The 16761-nt window shown below is 36.0% G+C and overlaps 1 protein-coding gene across 2 annotated transcripts in view; it reads right to left on the bottom strand.

Annotated features, from left to right (window-relative positions):
- LOC100374592 (kinase suppressor of Ras 2-like) overlaps positions 1-16761 on the bottom strand; it is a 32335-nt gene that overhangs the window by 3436 nt on the left and 12138 nt on the right. The window contains exons 5-20 of one of the 2 annotated variants that reach the window (XM_085491716.1): positions 15013-15230; positions 14519-14588; positions 14327-14419; positions 13828-13931; positions 9947-9979; positions 8795-9052; positions 7880-7955; positions 7217-7259; positions 6704-6799; positions 5689-5780; positions 4863-4947; positions 4068-4156; positions 3149-3245; positions 1646-1782; positions 975-1112; positions 31-160 (exon numbers count right to left, since the gene is read on the bottom strand). In XM_085491716.1, the coding sequence (XP_085347842.1) occupies positions 31-160; positions 975-1112; positions 1646-1782; positions 3149-3245; positions 4068-4156; positions 4863-4947; positions 5689-5780; positions 6704-6799; positions 7217-7259; positions 7880-7955; positions 8795-9052; positions 9947-9979; positions 13828-13931; positions 14327-14419; positions 14519-14588; positions 15013-15230 (1759 nt within the window). The remainder of the gene's footprint in view (positions 1-30; positions 161-974; positions 1113-1645; positions 1783-3148; positions 3246-4067; positions 4157-4862; positions 4948-5688; positions 5781-6703; positions 6800-7216; positions 7260-7879; positions 7956-8794; positions 9053-9946; positions 9980-13827; positions 13932-14326; positions 14420-14518; positions 14589-15012; positions 15231-16761) is intronic. The other variant, XM_006821832.3, reaches the window with a different exon arrangement.

The raw sequence follows: 16761 nt of genomic DNA, 5'->3' as shown, positions 1-16761 counted from the left end.
TTTGACACATACTGTCTGATGAAACCTCACCTTTACATCTCTTGAAGCTTGCAGATGGCCTAGTGACTGTTTGATACCCTTCCCCACCTGCCAAATAATGGACTGTGCTGGTTGGTTATTGAAGGTCCATTCACCAGCTAACAACTCGTACCATACAGTCCTAAAAAGAGGAATCAACAGATAAGTCAATGTGACTGCCTGGCGTAGAAAAGATCAAATGACTGGCTTTGTCACTGTCAACAACACTGAGATTCAGATTCAATGAAAATTACTTTTGTTATTCATAGCGGCAGTTGAATCTCGCTATTGACTTTATTTACTTATTTGTGCTGATGGTACAGTCAAAACTGTCTATAGTGACCAAAATAATAATTTTGATATCGATTAAACTCAAATAAATGTGTTTTTTGTTGCAACCATATAGTCATATTATTTCAAGGACTAATTTTATGTCAAATGTACGAATTGGCAATCCATGAAAGTGTCAAATGTACGAGTTGGCGATCAATGAAAGCGACAAATGTAAGAGTTGGTGATCCAAGAATGAGCCAAGTCTACAATTGGCGATCCATGAAAGCGTCAAATGTACGATTTGGCGATCCATGAAAGCATCAAATGTACAAGTTGGCGATCAATGAAAGCGACAAATGTACAAGTTGACGTTCAATGAAAACGACAAGTGTACGAGTGATTAATGAAAGCGTCAAATATAGGAATTGGCAATCCATGAAAGCACCAAATGTACAAGTTGGTGATCAATGAAAGCGTCAAATGTAGGAATTGGCAATCCATGAAAGCATCAAATGTACAAGTTGGTGATCAATGAACTCCTATCTACCAATCATAAGTCCAATGCCAAAACTAGTCTAATGCTTTATTATTAACAACAAGTCAATAACTACATTGTATGTCAGGTGTACTCAGTCATATGAAACAGATCTTTACTTCAAAGGTACTAAATTGAAATCACTTACCCAAACGAATAAACATCTGATGATTTTGAAAATGGTAATTCATTATCAAGGCCAAGGTTGGTGATCTTGAGGGATGTAATTAATTCTGGTGCCAAGTAGCATAGCCAACCTTCTGGTATACGAATACAGTTACCTCGCCTACAAGAAATACAAGTTGAATAACACTAAGCAATAAATATACACTTGTTGACCAATATAAATACAACTATGTATTTGTTCATACTAATTTTTAAATATTGAAGTTCAAAATAAACTGCTTTCTAACCACATTCAGTGGATGCTTTGTGGTGCAGCATAATACATGCTCTAGACATGTCAAAGTCAACTGTCTCTGAAAATACACATGTGTATGAGATGTACAAAACCTCCAAAAGTTAATACCTGTTTATAGAGATCTACTAAAAGACTGACAAAATTGACAAAACTATTTGTTGTATTTCAAGGATATCTGCGATGTAAAATACACATTATGACTTTGAGCCATGCTTCTCACATTACAGTCATAATGCATTTCAACAAACAACATAAATGATAATATGCGATGTTGGTGATGAACAATAAATACAAGAACAGGAGAATCCGTACATATTCAGAATTGATAACCTGTGTCAAAGTCAACTTTTGACACCAGCAGAAAATGCATGCATAGTGAAAACCTTTAAATAACTTACCTATCAGCTTCACATAGTTTTGTAACGCTAAACAAACCAAAATCTGTAATAACGGCTTTATCTCTGTTTTCTAAAAAGATATTCTTAGATTTCAAATCTTTATGAACTATTCCTCGTGCGTGGAGATAACCCATACCCTTGAAATAAAAACAAATCAACAGTCAGACATAATTGAGGGATGCGGGTTCAAAACATGTGATGTGATTGGCCGATAAGCGGTACAGGAATAAGAAAAGCCGATCCAAGGAACATGTGCTGACTTTCCCAGGTTTTTGGTACAATCACAAAATATTGTAGCCGTGATGATCAATTTTAGAGTTATACTCCCACTTGGCAAATCAGTTGGATACCAATTCCTGACGAATACATATACCATCATTATTAAGATGATGAATGGGTAATGAGCAAGTCACAAAATATGAAATTAAGCTAGCCTTTTAAATTAGGCTATAGTTGTAAACAATAGACACTCACTTAGTTCGGTGAGTTTACTTGCCTTGGGAGGTTAGTTACATTTAAAGTATATTTGTGTAACGGATGAGACCCTCTAGTACTCTTGAAATTAAATGCGCAGTAAAGGCAGAACAGAATATTTACATTTTACTGTGGACGTGTGAATGAAAGGAACACGTAATCACCAACATCATCTGCAAACTTGCTAATGAATCAACTGTGTTGATGTCTTTGGGCCACCTCATTCTCAAAAGGAGGCAATGGTATTTACTGAGAGGGATGCATTGTCGAGTCTCTACTTTATACTAAATTTTCATATTTTTTTTCTCGTTTTGCGCAATTTAAATGTTAAAAATTATAAAGTATGATTACAATAATGATAAAATTATTATGGAATATTCATATACCGATCATACCAGTATCTTGGCCTCCAATTAAAAATGGAATGGCCTAATCTGATAACATTTCCAGACGCCAGTTTGAATTAGCACAGGCGATTCGCAAGTTTACTGACAATGTTGGCAATTAGGTGTTCCCTTCATTCAAGCATCCACAGAAATATTATACCATATTTTTTTAGCATTTTAACACATTATGTTTTTTAGCTTGTTCAGGGAATCACATATTTCCAAAGTAGGAATGGAAATTTAAGACAGGAAGTTACAGTGACTTTTGCAAAATCTTTTGCTCAAAGATGCTTACAAATCATAACATTGCAAATATTTCTAGAGGCGAAAATTTGACTGCTTTTATTGTTTGTTTACTGCTTAAAGTCACAGATTTCAGAAAAACTCAAAACTCCTGGCATACTTAAATATCTGTTCTACAATTTTCTACATTATAGAACATAAATATGTGTTCAGACTTTAAAGCTCAGAGCATCAGAAATTAGAATCAAACTTGTTGGCAACTCTGAAATCAGTCATCCGCTCAATTTACTTCTTTCCAGCTAGACAAACCAAAACAGTGATTGGTCTTCTTGAATGTCACATTACCTCATTCTGACCAATCAGCATGGTTATATTAACCCAAGGTGGATATTATATTTACCTGTGCTATTTGTGTAGCTATAAGAACACTCTTCTGTAAATTGAATGTTTCTTTCCACACATGGATTGGTGAATATAAAGTGCTTCCTTTACATAAACTTTTGAGAAAAATAGAATATTAATCACTTGGTCTGTGTTAAACAGGAAATGAGTCTGCGTCAAACAAGCAGTCCATGTGTTAAAAAGCAATGGGTCAAAATCTTTATATCAACAAGCAACTGGTCAATCAGCCTTTGTTTTAAAAAACATCCGATCAATCAACGGTTTGCATCAATGAGCATGGTAGTGGTCAATGTTTATGTGTCAACAAACAACTGGCTCACCAGCTTGGTGTCAAAAAAACAGCTTGTCAATCAGTCTTTGTGCCAGCAATAAGTCAATCGCTCTGTGTCTACAGCCAATGGTAAATCGGTCTGTGTCCACAGCCAATGGTCAATCGGCCTGTGTCTATAGCCAATGGTCAATCGGTCTTTGTGTCAATAGGTCAATCAACCTGTGTCAACAACCAATGGTCAATCAACCTGTGTCAACAACCAACGGTCAATCGGTATGTGTCTACAGCCAATGGTCAATCGGTCTTTGTGTCAGCAATAGGTCAATCAACCTGCGTCAACAACCAATGGTCAATCAACCTGTGTCAACAACCAATGGTCAATCAACTTGTGTCAACAACCAATGGTCAATTGGTCTGTGTCAATAACCAATGGTCAATTAGTCTTTGTGTCAGCAACAGGTCAATCAACCTGTTTCAACAACCAACAGTCAATCGATCTGGGTCAACAACCAATGGTCAATCAGTCTGGGTCAACAACAAATGGTCGATCAGTCTGTGTCAACAACCAATTAATGTTATATTTCAAAAGCAATGGGTCGCTAACAAGCAATAACTACACAGTAGAATAGTAGTGTAAAATACTCACCTTGTTACAATTGCTAAATGAGGAGGATTCATACAGGCTCCCATAAATAACACAACATTTTCATGTCGTGTTTTTCTAAAAGTTTGAACCTTCAAAAAAAAAAGTTAAAAATTGATGATATGCATATTATGGTTTTAGAATCATTGTTTTGGCTAGGAATACAAGACCCTACAAGGATGTGAAGAGGTAATTGATAATAACAGTTTCCAAATAAATTTTAAAAGATCTGCTGTTGCTACCCTTGGCCGTGTTAACTGTTTGCTGACGTGATTAACCCAGATAATGACCCCCTTGGCTGTGATCACAGTCTGCTGAGGTGGTTTAACCCAGATAATGACCATCTTGACATGACAGCAAATTACTGAGGTGGTTAACCCAAATAATGATCCCTTGGTTGTGATCACAATCTGTTGAGGTAGTTAACCCAGATAATGATTTCCTTGGCATGACAGCAAATTACTGAGGTGGTTAACCCAGATAATGACCCCTTGGCTGTGATCACAGTCTGCTGAGGTGGTTTAACCCAAATAATGACCGCCTTGGCATGACAGCAAATTACTGAGGTGGTTAACCCAGATAATGACCCCCTTGGCTGTGATCACAGTCTGCTGAGGTGGTTTAACCCAAATAATGACCGCCTTGGCATGACAGAAAATTATTGAGGTGGTTAACCTAGATAATGAACTCTTGGCTGTGATCGCAGTCTGCTGAGGTAGTTAACCCAGATAATGACCGCTTTGGCATGACAGCAAATTACTGAGGTGGTTAACCTAGTGGCTGTGACAGCAGACTTACCTCTTGTTTAAAAGAATGTAATTGTAATTCATTATCTGTATCTATATTAAATTGTTTAATTGCAACATCACCATGCCAATATCCTCTAAAAAAATAAAACACATAAATTATGAGCAATAATCTTGTAATTGGATGTTTCCTAAAAATTATCATATACCTTCTAATGTGCAGCTTTGCAATGCTATGAAACAACATACTTCAGCATGAAACAATTCATTTTAATTACTGTAAAGGATTAATTATTTACTGGGTTTTAATTTTGCTTATTTCGCTGACTGCAAAATGCGCTAAAATAAAACCCAGTGAATATGTAAAATTTAGCATAGAACACATTATCTAAATGATAAAACTGTGAATTTTAAAACCCACTGAATATGCCTGAAATACTAAATCAGCGAAATTTAAACCCAGTGAATATTAGTCAATTATTATGAATATTAGTGAATATTATTTACAGTATTCTTATTCAAACCCCTCACTTTCAAAGTGACTTTCATAAAATATTTAACCTGCAAATTTACCTAAACTATGAAAACACAAACATTTGTAAAGACAAAAATGTTACAATGGACAGTAGTTTGAAGGCGATGCAAATTGTTCGCCAGTAAAGAGTTGTTAATCTTTCATTTTTCGTCAGCTATACATGGTACAACTGTTTCCATATTTTTTTCATTATTGTTAACTTGTAGCCAATGAAAAATTGTATTGAATTGTGGTCTAGAACTAACAAAGAAATTACAGAAAAAAACACAAGAATGTGAAGTCAAAATTATGGTCGAAATAATTATGGTGTTCTTAATATGTGAGGACCTGTACATGTACTTACTTAAAAACTTTTCCCAATCGTCCACGACCTATTAATTCTAGTATATGCATGTCTTCATATGGAATGTCCCACTCAGAAAAAACACTAGTTTTCTGTAATGGAAAAAAGAGCATTACAAATGACAGATGTGTTGAGTTTTTAATGAAGCAAGCAAAAACCAGTTAATATAATGAGCAATGCATTGTGGTCAGGAATCAGGTTTGAGTTCATGAAAGCTGTTAGTGTATCTTAGAAAATACTGAGATTTTAGTTACCAAATTTTCTTTTTGATAGTGTATGCAATAACGTAAATTACAAAGATGCTTCTATGGTCAAAATAAGTAACATTTGAGCACCACAGTCTCTTTTGGCACCATCAACAAAATAATTTTGTAGTCTGCTTCTCCCCACATGAAATGTTGATTAGAATTGACAAACCTAAACAAAAACTAAAAGCAATATCTGAAACAATTTTACAACATGTGAAAATATTCGCACTGAACTTTGGGCTGGAAATAATATCTGTATTTATAACAATTGTGGCTTTAAAATTAATTTCTTAAAATTTACAAAAGATCACTGTAAAGTAATGAACTTGGGGTTGAAAATGTGTTGTCTTCTTTTTCATAATTTACAAGAAGCTTTACTAACCAAGAAAAAAAATATAATAGGTCATTGTGTACTGAATCGGCCATTTTTATCTTTGTCAAAAATAACATGTTTTTGAGCAAATATAAAGATTTACATGCTATATTTACAACACCTATATAATTTTTTTTTTGATTGTATAAAAATTCGCATATCGACAATTTGAAATTAAGATTGGCCTACATATCGCGATGACAATGAGACAATTTGGCCCTGCCTTGAGACCATAAATTGCACTTTGCTAAACGGTTGTAATTCACCAGATGCCTCCTTTTGTCATAGAAATAGTATAATGCATAACTTACTACATGTTACAAAACAAGTTTTTGGTGACTCAAAATTTACTGACACTTAAGTATCAAGAACTGGAAGCATATGATTTACTTACACTTTTTCTTGACCAACTTTGGTCTAGAGGATCAAAATCAGAAGCCTGGCTGTCTATAGAGTCGACTTTACTTGGTAAAGTCCTCTCAGAATCAGTCTGGAAAGTTTAACAAGAAAACATCATAAATTTAAAACAACAGTGAACCGATTGCAGTGAGTGACTGGAGACTTTTGGATATTGTTTTATTTGGGGTGAAAAATCACTGGATTGTGTCTGGAACAGTATTGTTTAATTTATGTGGATTTTCGGGATGAAAAGTGAAAAAAAAATTAGCACTCAAATAATTAGAATATTGTTTGCTGAAAGTCCCCGCAGATAGCAGGAGCTCTGATGTGCTACAAAACGTGACTTCCCTTGACCCAAACATTTGTGAAAACTTGTCTCTCGCACATTTCACAGCAGATTTGAGGGGAGCATGCAAACAAGAAGACAATGTAATAGGTTTCAACCAAAGTGAGACCGTGGAAAACCAGTGTTCGTGTCTCTTAGCATTACAGTTCAGTGTATACTTACATCTAACTCATTTTGATCAACACATCGCGACTCTACTGGAATACTGAAATAAAAAGATAAATAGTCAGCATTTTAGTCATTGTCGAATTCTGCTTCCCGGACCCACAATATTACAGGAGGAATTTTATCTCACAACAAGAAAGAGTGCCATTTGTGACAGAATAAGAAAGACTACTGTGGAATACTTTATTTTCGCTTGGAATTAATTTTCAATATTTTCGCTGAAGGAATGATTCATATACCTTTAAAATAATATACCTTTTTTCCTATCTTTTACATTCAACTCGCCAAAAATCAGTGAAAATAAGTTCCATATAACACACCTAAAAGTCTTCTCAGTGAAAATTAATTCCAGTGAAAATAAAGTATTTTACAGTATATTTTCAGTGTTTCAATGCTTTCTTATCCACACTCACTGCGTGAAAATAATAACACGATAAAATGTATATTATTGACATTATGATCTGTCATTACCAATGGCTGATTATTGATATTTCAAATCTCCGTCCTCACAAATTTACATTCATTGATTTTTCATCAAAGCTAACAGTCCACAAGATTTGTAGGAGGTGAATAAAATCAACAAATTTGAAAACTGCTTTTTGTCTGGAAGATTGTATCACTGAAAATCTACATGTACATAAAGACGAAATAATTACTTACTGTATTGGAGTTGGTGTTAATAAAATTTCACTATCTATTGTAGTTGATGAAATTATAGTCAACTTATTATTGGGTTCTGTAAATAAAAATATAAATTTATACTAAAGATGAAAATTTGAGTTGCTTGTTAATAACCTGTTGTCATAGAAACTAATGTCTGGGAGCACATTATCTTCGCTATTCCTATTATTACATGAAACTGCAGCTTAATCAGGAATTTCTGTAATGCAGAGCACACAGAACATGCCATGTAATGATGTTATTAAGAGGTGGGGTTTGCTAAGTAGTGTGTCTTCTCTGCATATGATGTAGGAAGTGAAAATGTAAAAATACCAACAGTTTCATTTCGAATATTTCTAATATTTGTATATACACCAAATGTGACATTATTGGAATTTCTATTCAAAAGAAAATAAAAATTTGTCTTCTTGTTATCGAACATGCACAAGAGTATAAAACCTGCGCTGTTTACATCATTTTTAGTTTTCCCGGGACAAGAAGCAAAAAAATTTTTCGGGTGCCTAAATGAAACTTAATCTAACATGCATACTGAGTGTAAACGCCTTTCATAAAACAATAATGATGCCTTAAAATGGCTAGCATCATGATATTCAACTTTACACTGCAGTATTTTATCAAAACAAATCTAATAATCTTTCAACCAATTAACAGGAGATAATTTTAGTGTGTTTACACGAGCGTGGTTGAATGTAGTTCAAACTTTGGCCTATTTTGACCGAGCCAAACCAGGGGCTCGGTTCTATTAGAGTTCAATACTGAAGGTATATTGGAGCCAAACTTGGCGTGAACTGAATGCGTTTGTAATATTATTTTTGAGGGCTTGACCCTGCTCAAGCTGTTGGGCTCTGATAAAATGCTGTCATGGAAACAAGTCAATAAAAATGTGACACTCACCTGGGAAATCAAAGTGTGTTTGTCTAGTTAGAGGTGAAGGCTGCGCGGGACTTGATATACTTGACGTTGTTGAAGACGTTGCAAAATGTGCAGGACTAGAAGGAGTGGAGGATGTCGTGGATGATGGATTTGAACTGGATTCCATATGATATAAGTAGTTACCATTGTCATTAGGACTTAAACTAACTTTAACTGAAGGGTTATTGTTTATTCCGTGTCCGCTTTGAGCTGTAGCCTCTGCTGCTGCTTGCCTCATAGCTACATACAAGAAATGGAACATTTGTAAGCATTTATTGTTATATTTCTAAGTAAAACTATTTAAAATACCATGTGTTATATAATAATTAATTTTTACTGTGTAAGTGAAAGAAAAGTGACCAATCAAAAAAAATTGTTTGAAAGAATTGAAAAATTGTAGGCAATAAAATAAATAGTACTTTTTTTTTTATATAAAAATGATTGATTTTTTACATAAAATTAGGTGTAACTATTCAATAACTCAATAGTATGTTTCCAAAAAGCATTGTAATAGTTTATTATGATCTATTTATCAGTATGCATTGATCACAAATGATGATATTTATAGTTATGTATCATTTAAATTCAATATTCAAATTGTGAAGAAGTACTTGTTACAACGTTCTCCAGTAGATGGCGGTGATGAAGGAAAGCCTACGGTGCTCCAACTACGGTATTGAAAACATCCTTGCAATACCCACACAAACCCCTTCCCTTTTTCTATTTGCAGAAACTCTCAGACCACAACTCTGGCCCATTAATGTTTAAAAAAATCCAGTTTACTTAAAATGAAAGTAGACTGATGTCAGCTGAAAAAATTCCTGCTACATGTGAGAACATGTTGAAACAAAATAGTTAAATCTTGTGATTCACAGGATGCTTTAATCTAAATCTAGTAGTTTTCATGAATCCACAGCAAATCAACTGTGATCTACAGAGTAAAATAACCTCTTTACTTATTCATGTGTATTACAGAGTATAGTGCATGTGGAATGGGTTTAAATCCTTTTAAAATATCATGGCCATGTCAAGAAAGCATTGACAGGTGGATGTTTAGGCTAAAGGTTCTAATGTATAGCACAAAACAAAACAACATATTTGAGTAACAAGTACAGTAGAAAAGAAAAAAAATACCTGCTATTCTGTCTATCATTGGTGACGAATTTCCTAAATTTTAGAAAATAAAAAGAAAACAGAAAACACACAACACTTAAAACAAGACAATAAAGAGGTGTGATTGTCGATATACAATTTGGAGATGAATACAGGATATTGGGATAGATACTGTCAGCATCAGCCAAGAACGAGGGGGCATCAACAACAAAGGAATGGAGGCACAAGCGACAGCAAGCCAAAGAAATGGAAGCACCAGCGACAGCAAGCCTAAGGAATGGAGGCACTAGTGACAGCAAGCCAAAGGTATGGAGGCACCAGTGACACCATGCCAGAGAAATGGAGGCACCAGTGACACCATGCCAGAGGAATGGAGGCACCCGTGACAGCAAGCCAAAGGAATGGAGGCACCCGTGACAGCAAGCCAAAGGAATGGAGGCATCAGCGACAGCAAGCCAAAGGAATGGAGGCACCAGTGACAGCAAGCCAAAGCAATGGAGGCACCAGCGACAGCAAGACAAAAGAATGGAGGCATTAGCGACAGCAAGACAAAGGAATGGAGGCACCAGCGACAGCAAGCAAAAGTAATGGAGGCACCAGCGACAGCAAGCCAAAGGAATGGAGGCACCAGCGACAGCAAGCCAAGGCAATGGAGGCACCAGTGACAGCAAGCCAAGGCAATGGAGGCACCAGCGACAGCAAGCCAAGGCAATGGAGGCACCAGCGACAGCAAGCCAAGGCAATGGAGGCACCAGCGACAGCAAGCCAAGGCAATGGAGGCACCAGCTACAGCAAGCCAAGGCAATGGAGGCACCAGCGACAGCAAGCCAAGGCAATGGAGGCACCAGCAACAGCAAGCCAAGGCAATGGAGGCATCAGCGACAGCAAGCCAATGGAATGGAGGAACCGGCGACAGCAAGCCAAAGGAATGAAGGCACCACTGACAGTAAGCCAAAGGAATAGAGGCACCCATGACAGCAAGTCAAAGCAATGGAGGCATCAGCGACAGCAAGCCAAAGGAATGAAGGGACCACCGACAGCAAGCCAAAGGAATAGAGGCACCAGTGACAGCAATCCAAAGCAATGGAGGCACCAGTGACAGCAAGCCAAAGGAATGGAGGCACCAGCGACAGTAAGCCAAAGGAATTGCGGCACCAGCGACAGCAAGCCAACAGGATGAAGAAGAATTGGCATTAGCAACAGAAAGTCAAAGGAATGCAGGCATCGTCAACAGAAGGCAAAGGAAGATTGGTACCAGCAACAGAAGCTAAAGGAATGTATACATTAACAACAGAAGGCAGAGGACGAGTTGGCATTAGCAACAGAAAGCTTAAGGAATGCAGGCATCATCAACAGAAAGCCAAGAAAGAGTTGGCATTGGCAACAGTAAGCTAAAGGAATGCAGGCATCGTCAACAGAAGGTAAAGGGAGAGTTGGCATTAGCAACAAAAAGCCAAAAGAATGCAGGCATCATCAACAGAAGGCAAAGGAAGAGTTGGCATTAGCAACAGAAAGTGAAAGGAATGCTGGGATCATCAACAGAAAGCCAAGGAAGAGTTGGCATTGGCAACAGTAAGCTAAAGGAATGCAGGCATCAACAACAGGAGGCAAAAGAAGAATTGGCATTAGCAAAAGAAAGTCAAAGAAATGCAGGCATCGTCAACAGAAGGCAAAGGGAGAGTTGGCATTAACAACAGAAAGTAAAAGGAATGCAGGCATCAACAACAGAAAGTCAAAGAAGAGTTGGCATCTATGATAGAAAGCTAAAGGAATGCAGACATCGACAACAGGAAGTCAAGGAAGAGTTGGCATTGGCAACAGTAAGCTAAAGGAATGCAGGCATCAACAACAGAAGACAAAGGAAGAGTTGGCATTAGCAACAGAAAGTAAAAGGAATGCTGGGATCATCAACAGAAAGCCAAGGAAGAGTTGGCATTGGCAACAGTAAGCTAAAGGAATGCAGGCATCAACAACAGGAGGCAAAAGAAGAATTGGCATTAGCAAAAGAAAGTCAAAGAAATGCAGGCATCGTCAACAGAAGGCAAAGGGAGAGTTGGCATTAACAACAGAAAGTAAAAGGAATGCAGGCATCAACAACAGAAAGTCAAAGAAGAGTTGGCATCTATGATAGAAAGCTAAAGGAATGCAGACATCGACAACAGGAAGTCAAGGAAGAGTTGGCATTGGCAACAGTAAGCTAAAGGAATGCAGGCATCAACAACAGAAGACAAAGGAAGAGTTGGCATTAGCAACAGAAAGTAAAAGGAATGCTGGGATCATCAACAGAAAGCCAAGGAAGAGTTGGCATTGGCAACAGTAAGCTAAAGGAATGCAGGCATCAACAACAGGAGGCAAAAGAAGAATTGGCATTAGCAAAAGAAAGTCAAAGGAATGTAGGCATCGTCAACAGAAGGCAAAGGGAAAGTTGGCATTAACAACAGAAAGTAAAAGGAATGCAGGCATCAACAACAGAAAGTCAAAGAAAAGTTGGCATCTATGATAGAAAGCTAAAGGAATGCAGACATCGACAACAGGAAGTCAAGGAAGAGTTGGCATCAGCAAGGCAAAGGGAGAGTTAACATTAACAACAGAAAGTAAAAAGGAATGCAGGCATCAACAACAGAAAGTCAAAGAAGAGTTGGCATCTATGATAGAAAGCTAAAGGAATGCAGACATCGACAACAGGAAGTCAAGGAAGAGTTGGCATCAGCAACAGAAAGTCAAGGATGAGATGGCATCAAAAACAGAAAGCCAAGGAAAAGATGCCATCTGAAATGAAAAGCCAAAGTAATGTAGGCATCAACAACAGAAAGCCAAGTGAACAAACATCAAACTGCATACTGTAAATGTAGATGTGTCATAAGAGCTTGGGCAAAAGCACTATCTAACAGAAAACAAGACACATGCACAGGTCATATTGCAGAAGAATAATTCATGCATACAAGGCAAGAAAAAAGTTATCATTTATCCCACTGATAGTGATCAAAAGTAATGACAAGAGGATTCAGTAAAAGTGCAAACATTGTCAGTAATAATCAGGAATTACATGTTTACAGTAACGAACATCCTTAGGTTACAGACACTGGGATTGTACACACTCCATATAATATATACACTCATGTATTTATACGTTTTTTCAAAACTTGTGCAGGGTTCTCATCCAAGACTACAGTATTATGGGATATTTTACACCTGGAATTTATCACCAGAGAAGATTTTTGAATTGGTGTCTCAATCAAATAATGCTTCTTGTGGAGTTCATTAATACCGATTATATACAAATCTTTCTCATAATATTTTCAATTTTAACCATTTTTAGAGATTGATTTTTACCGTATTTGCTCAAAGTTGTTCTGTAAATATCATATATGTATGTATGAATTGCATGTGAAAGGCTGAACAACTCACAGGTTCTGGGCACGTGTGAGATCTATTTCTGACTTATTTTGAAGTTTTATAAATAAATTAATAATAAGTACCATAACCTATTAAACATTTTAACAATCACCATAGCAGTGAATGCAATTTAGATGATTAACTGATATGTAAATTTGACATAACACCAGCCATGGTCATAGTTATGGGTATGAATTAATACATGATATTTAGATTTTAACGCCACACAATAATTTTTTTCGTTAAAACAGTAAAACTTAATTCTGCATGATAGTTAGTTAAAATGCAATTGTGAATTGCTCTTGAAAATAATAAATCCTAGCCATTAATTAACTTCCAAGCAGTAATCAATATTTTAACACACATACAACACTACTAATATCTCTAGATGCACATACACTAACAACCCAACTCTTAAAACCATACCAATAACTTACCCACCTACATGTACATAAGTATGGGAATTAATAATAGAAGAATAAATAGACTAAATAGTGTTGACATACCAGGATTGGTCATTTCGTTCCTGAATTCTTTCTCAAGTTCATCCGGCAGCCCACAGGAAGGGAGCTTTCTGGCTTCAATTTCACATTTCGCATGACATACGTATCTGGGAAATGAAGAAATAAGAGCGAGATATTTTTTTGTAACTTTTTTATCAGTTTTTCATCACAATTTTGTTCATTTTCCAGGAATTCATCACCTAACTTTTAATTCTGGTAGTCTCCCATAAAGTTGAGACGAAACTGTCCCAATATCAGTTTTATTTCAAGATGAACTTTCTAGGACTCCCAAGGCATTTTTTTCTTGAATTCCATGATTTTCCAGTATTTTCCAGGAATATTACAAAATCCTGCCAGCCATTTTACTGGTGACTAATCACAAGATAATTTGCTATATTTTGTTAAGAGGTGCTTAGATTCATTCTTGGACTGTACATATATTTTTGGTTTAAAATAATATAAACAAAACAAAAAAAATATATGGTTTAAAAAAAAAACTCACTTGCACTCTTTACATCGGTATCCTTTTTTAAACATGACATTTTCACCGCAGTAATCACAGTTCTGAGGTATAAGAAAAGTCTTCTTTGTAAACCTGAAAACAAGCAAGAGGTTCCAAGATTGGCAAATTGTATAAACCATATAATAAGTTTTAACCAACAATATCAGCTACAAATCAATGAAGTTAACCTACCTGTGATTAATAGAATGTATCATACTTTTTGTAGGTGTCCTAGGGGATCTCGGTCGGCCTGGCAGTGCATCTACCGAGAAATTAAAATAAACGTTTAACCTTTCCAAAAATATCATTTTACACAGCAAAATGTTGGTACAAGAGTTTACCATATTTTTGTAAATTATTAAAAACAAACAATTTTGCCATTTTAAATCTGAAAAAAAAACATAACATGCACCTATAACACAATACATACTGACATCATACCAATATTGATTTAAAAAGAAAGCTAGTCATTTATGGAAACAGACTGGAGACACATTTGATCAAATCTTGAAAACAATTGACATGCATATATAGAACATTATTTGTTCCAAGTATGAAAATTAGTCAATCGTGTCCGAAAAATGGCTCTGAACACATTCCAAGCAGGTAGTGAACAATTTAGACCACCCAACAATTTTAAAGTCATTCAAGTGACAGTGCCCTCAGTAGTAAATTGCTGAACTTACTCTGTGATCTGGCCAGCAGATCATGTTTATCGTGAATAAAATGGTGCGGGGTTGGTGGCGTCCTTGCCGGAGAATTCTTCCTGGGAGACGACTGACCACTACTTGCTCCTGCATCAGAATCGGATTCAACCGAACGGCGCCTTTTTGACAAGACTTCGTGACTACCGCCAACAATTCCAGGCATCTTTAAGTTAGTGGGCTTCTTAAAATTTCTAGAACTAAGTTTGGGAAAAAATATAAATCTTTTCAACAAAACAAAACCATACATGATAATTCATCAAAAAAATATAGTTGTTTGTGACCACCTCTCCACAGCAACCATCTTTGACCAGTTAAAGTTAAAGGGCAGTGGTCGTCGCACTGCGCATACGCGACATTTGTGTTGATAACATTGATTTACCCACAACCCAATGCGCTCTTCTAATGGAAGTATGAGAGGTTTGACCTGGGCGCGACTTGCACCATCAGTGACTCCTTCGATACCTTCCAATCACCTAAAAAATACTTAATTTAAGCTTGGTAACATCTCAGTTTGTACTCGTTGATCTGCGCAACAGTCAAAGTTGCCGTCTTTGTTTATATGAGACCCATATATCTTGCGCATGCGTGGCGCAACGTCTACTGCCATTTAAGCGATCTGTTTAAAAGACCATGTGTAAGTATACATAAAGTGACCACCCTTTTGTAATTTACCGAGGTGTAAATAATTTATTCTAGAAAAGTATTTTTTTTTTTAAATTGAGCACTGAGCTGAACTCTCTACAATGAAACATAGATATTTTGCGTGTATTACAATCTGCTGTATTACTTGTATTATAAGTCCAATAGAAATATATGTACACTGAAATATTTTGACCATAGAAACCACTTTATGTAAGCGCAATTTATGTAAGTGCATGTACTACTGATATTGTATATTATTGTTATGTTAATAATTTTTAATATATTAATATATTAACCATTAAGCACAAAAGTCAATTTTTTTCACCATTTCAGATTAGACCAGAATAATTTTGTTTATACTATTTTTAAAATTGTAATTAAAACCTGCGGACAGTAAGAAATTATGTTTAGTTATGCTCCAAAATTATCGTCAGAATTACTAAATGTCAGCGTGAATAAATTATGGCAAACAAATGGTTAACTGTTATATTGCATTAAAAATACCGGTAAGTAAATAGGTTTGTAAAAGCTGATAGAGCAATTTATTGAATTCCGTCATAAATTATAGGATGATCCGTTCACTGCTGTTGCCAACGCATCCTTCCTCTGTTAGTTGTATACACAGGAAGCAGAAATCATAACAACAATAGCATGATTGGATTTTAGATATTCAGATAACACCTAAGTCAGTCATTTAGCGGCAAATCGGTCAGGATGTGACCGAGATAACTTGTGAATACCGCAGCTACTGTAATTTGATTTTTAATTTTTGGTGTCAGGAATTTCAATGAATTGATAATTTTATAGATTTCATGACAAAATTCTCTAAAAATATAAGATATTCCTTTTCATATGATGTGATTTTTTTTGTTGCAAATAGTGGTTCCTTGCAAAATTAAAGCAGTTTACCATATTTAATTAATGTTACAGGTTGTCAACAATATATTACTATAAGGTTATTATGAGGATACCTCAAAGTATGCATGAAGACAGTACTGACGTGGAGTCTGGTGGCAGCCATGTTTGTGTTTATTATTAGAGGACGCTTACGCACGTAATCATTCCATATTTTGATATATCATATCA

The sequence above is a fragment of the Saccoglossus kowalevskii genome, chromosome 16 (genome assembly GCF_978046115.1).
Source record: "Saccoglossus kowalevskii chromosome 16, keSacKowa6.1, whole genome shotgun sequence".
NCBI classification, from domain to species: Eukaryota; Metazoa; Hemichordata; class Enteropneusta; family Harrimaniidae; genus Saccoglossus; species Saccoglossus kowalevskii.
The sequence above is the reverse complement of the archived record's forward strand: the minus strand, read 5'-3'. Positions and strand labels throughout refer to the sequence as shown.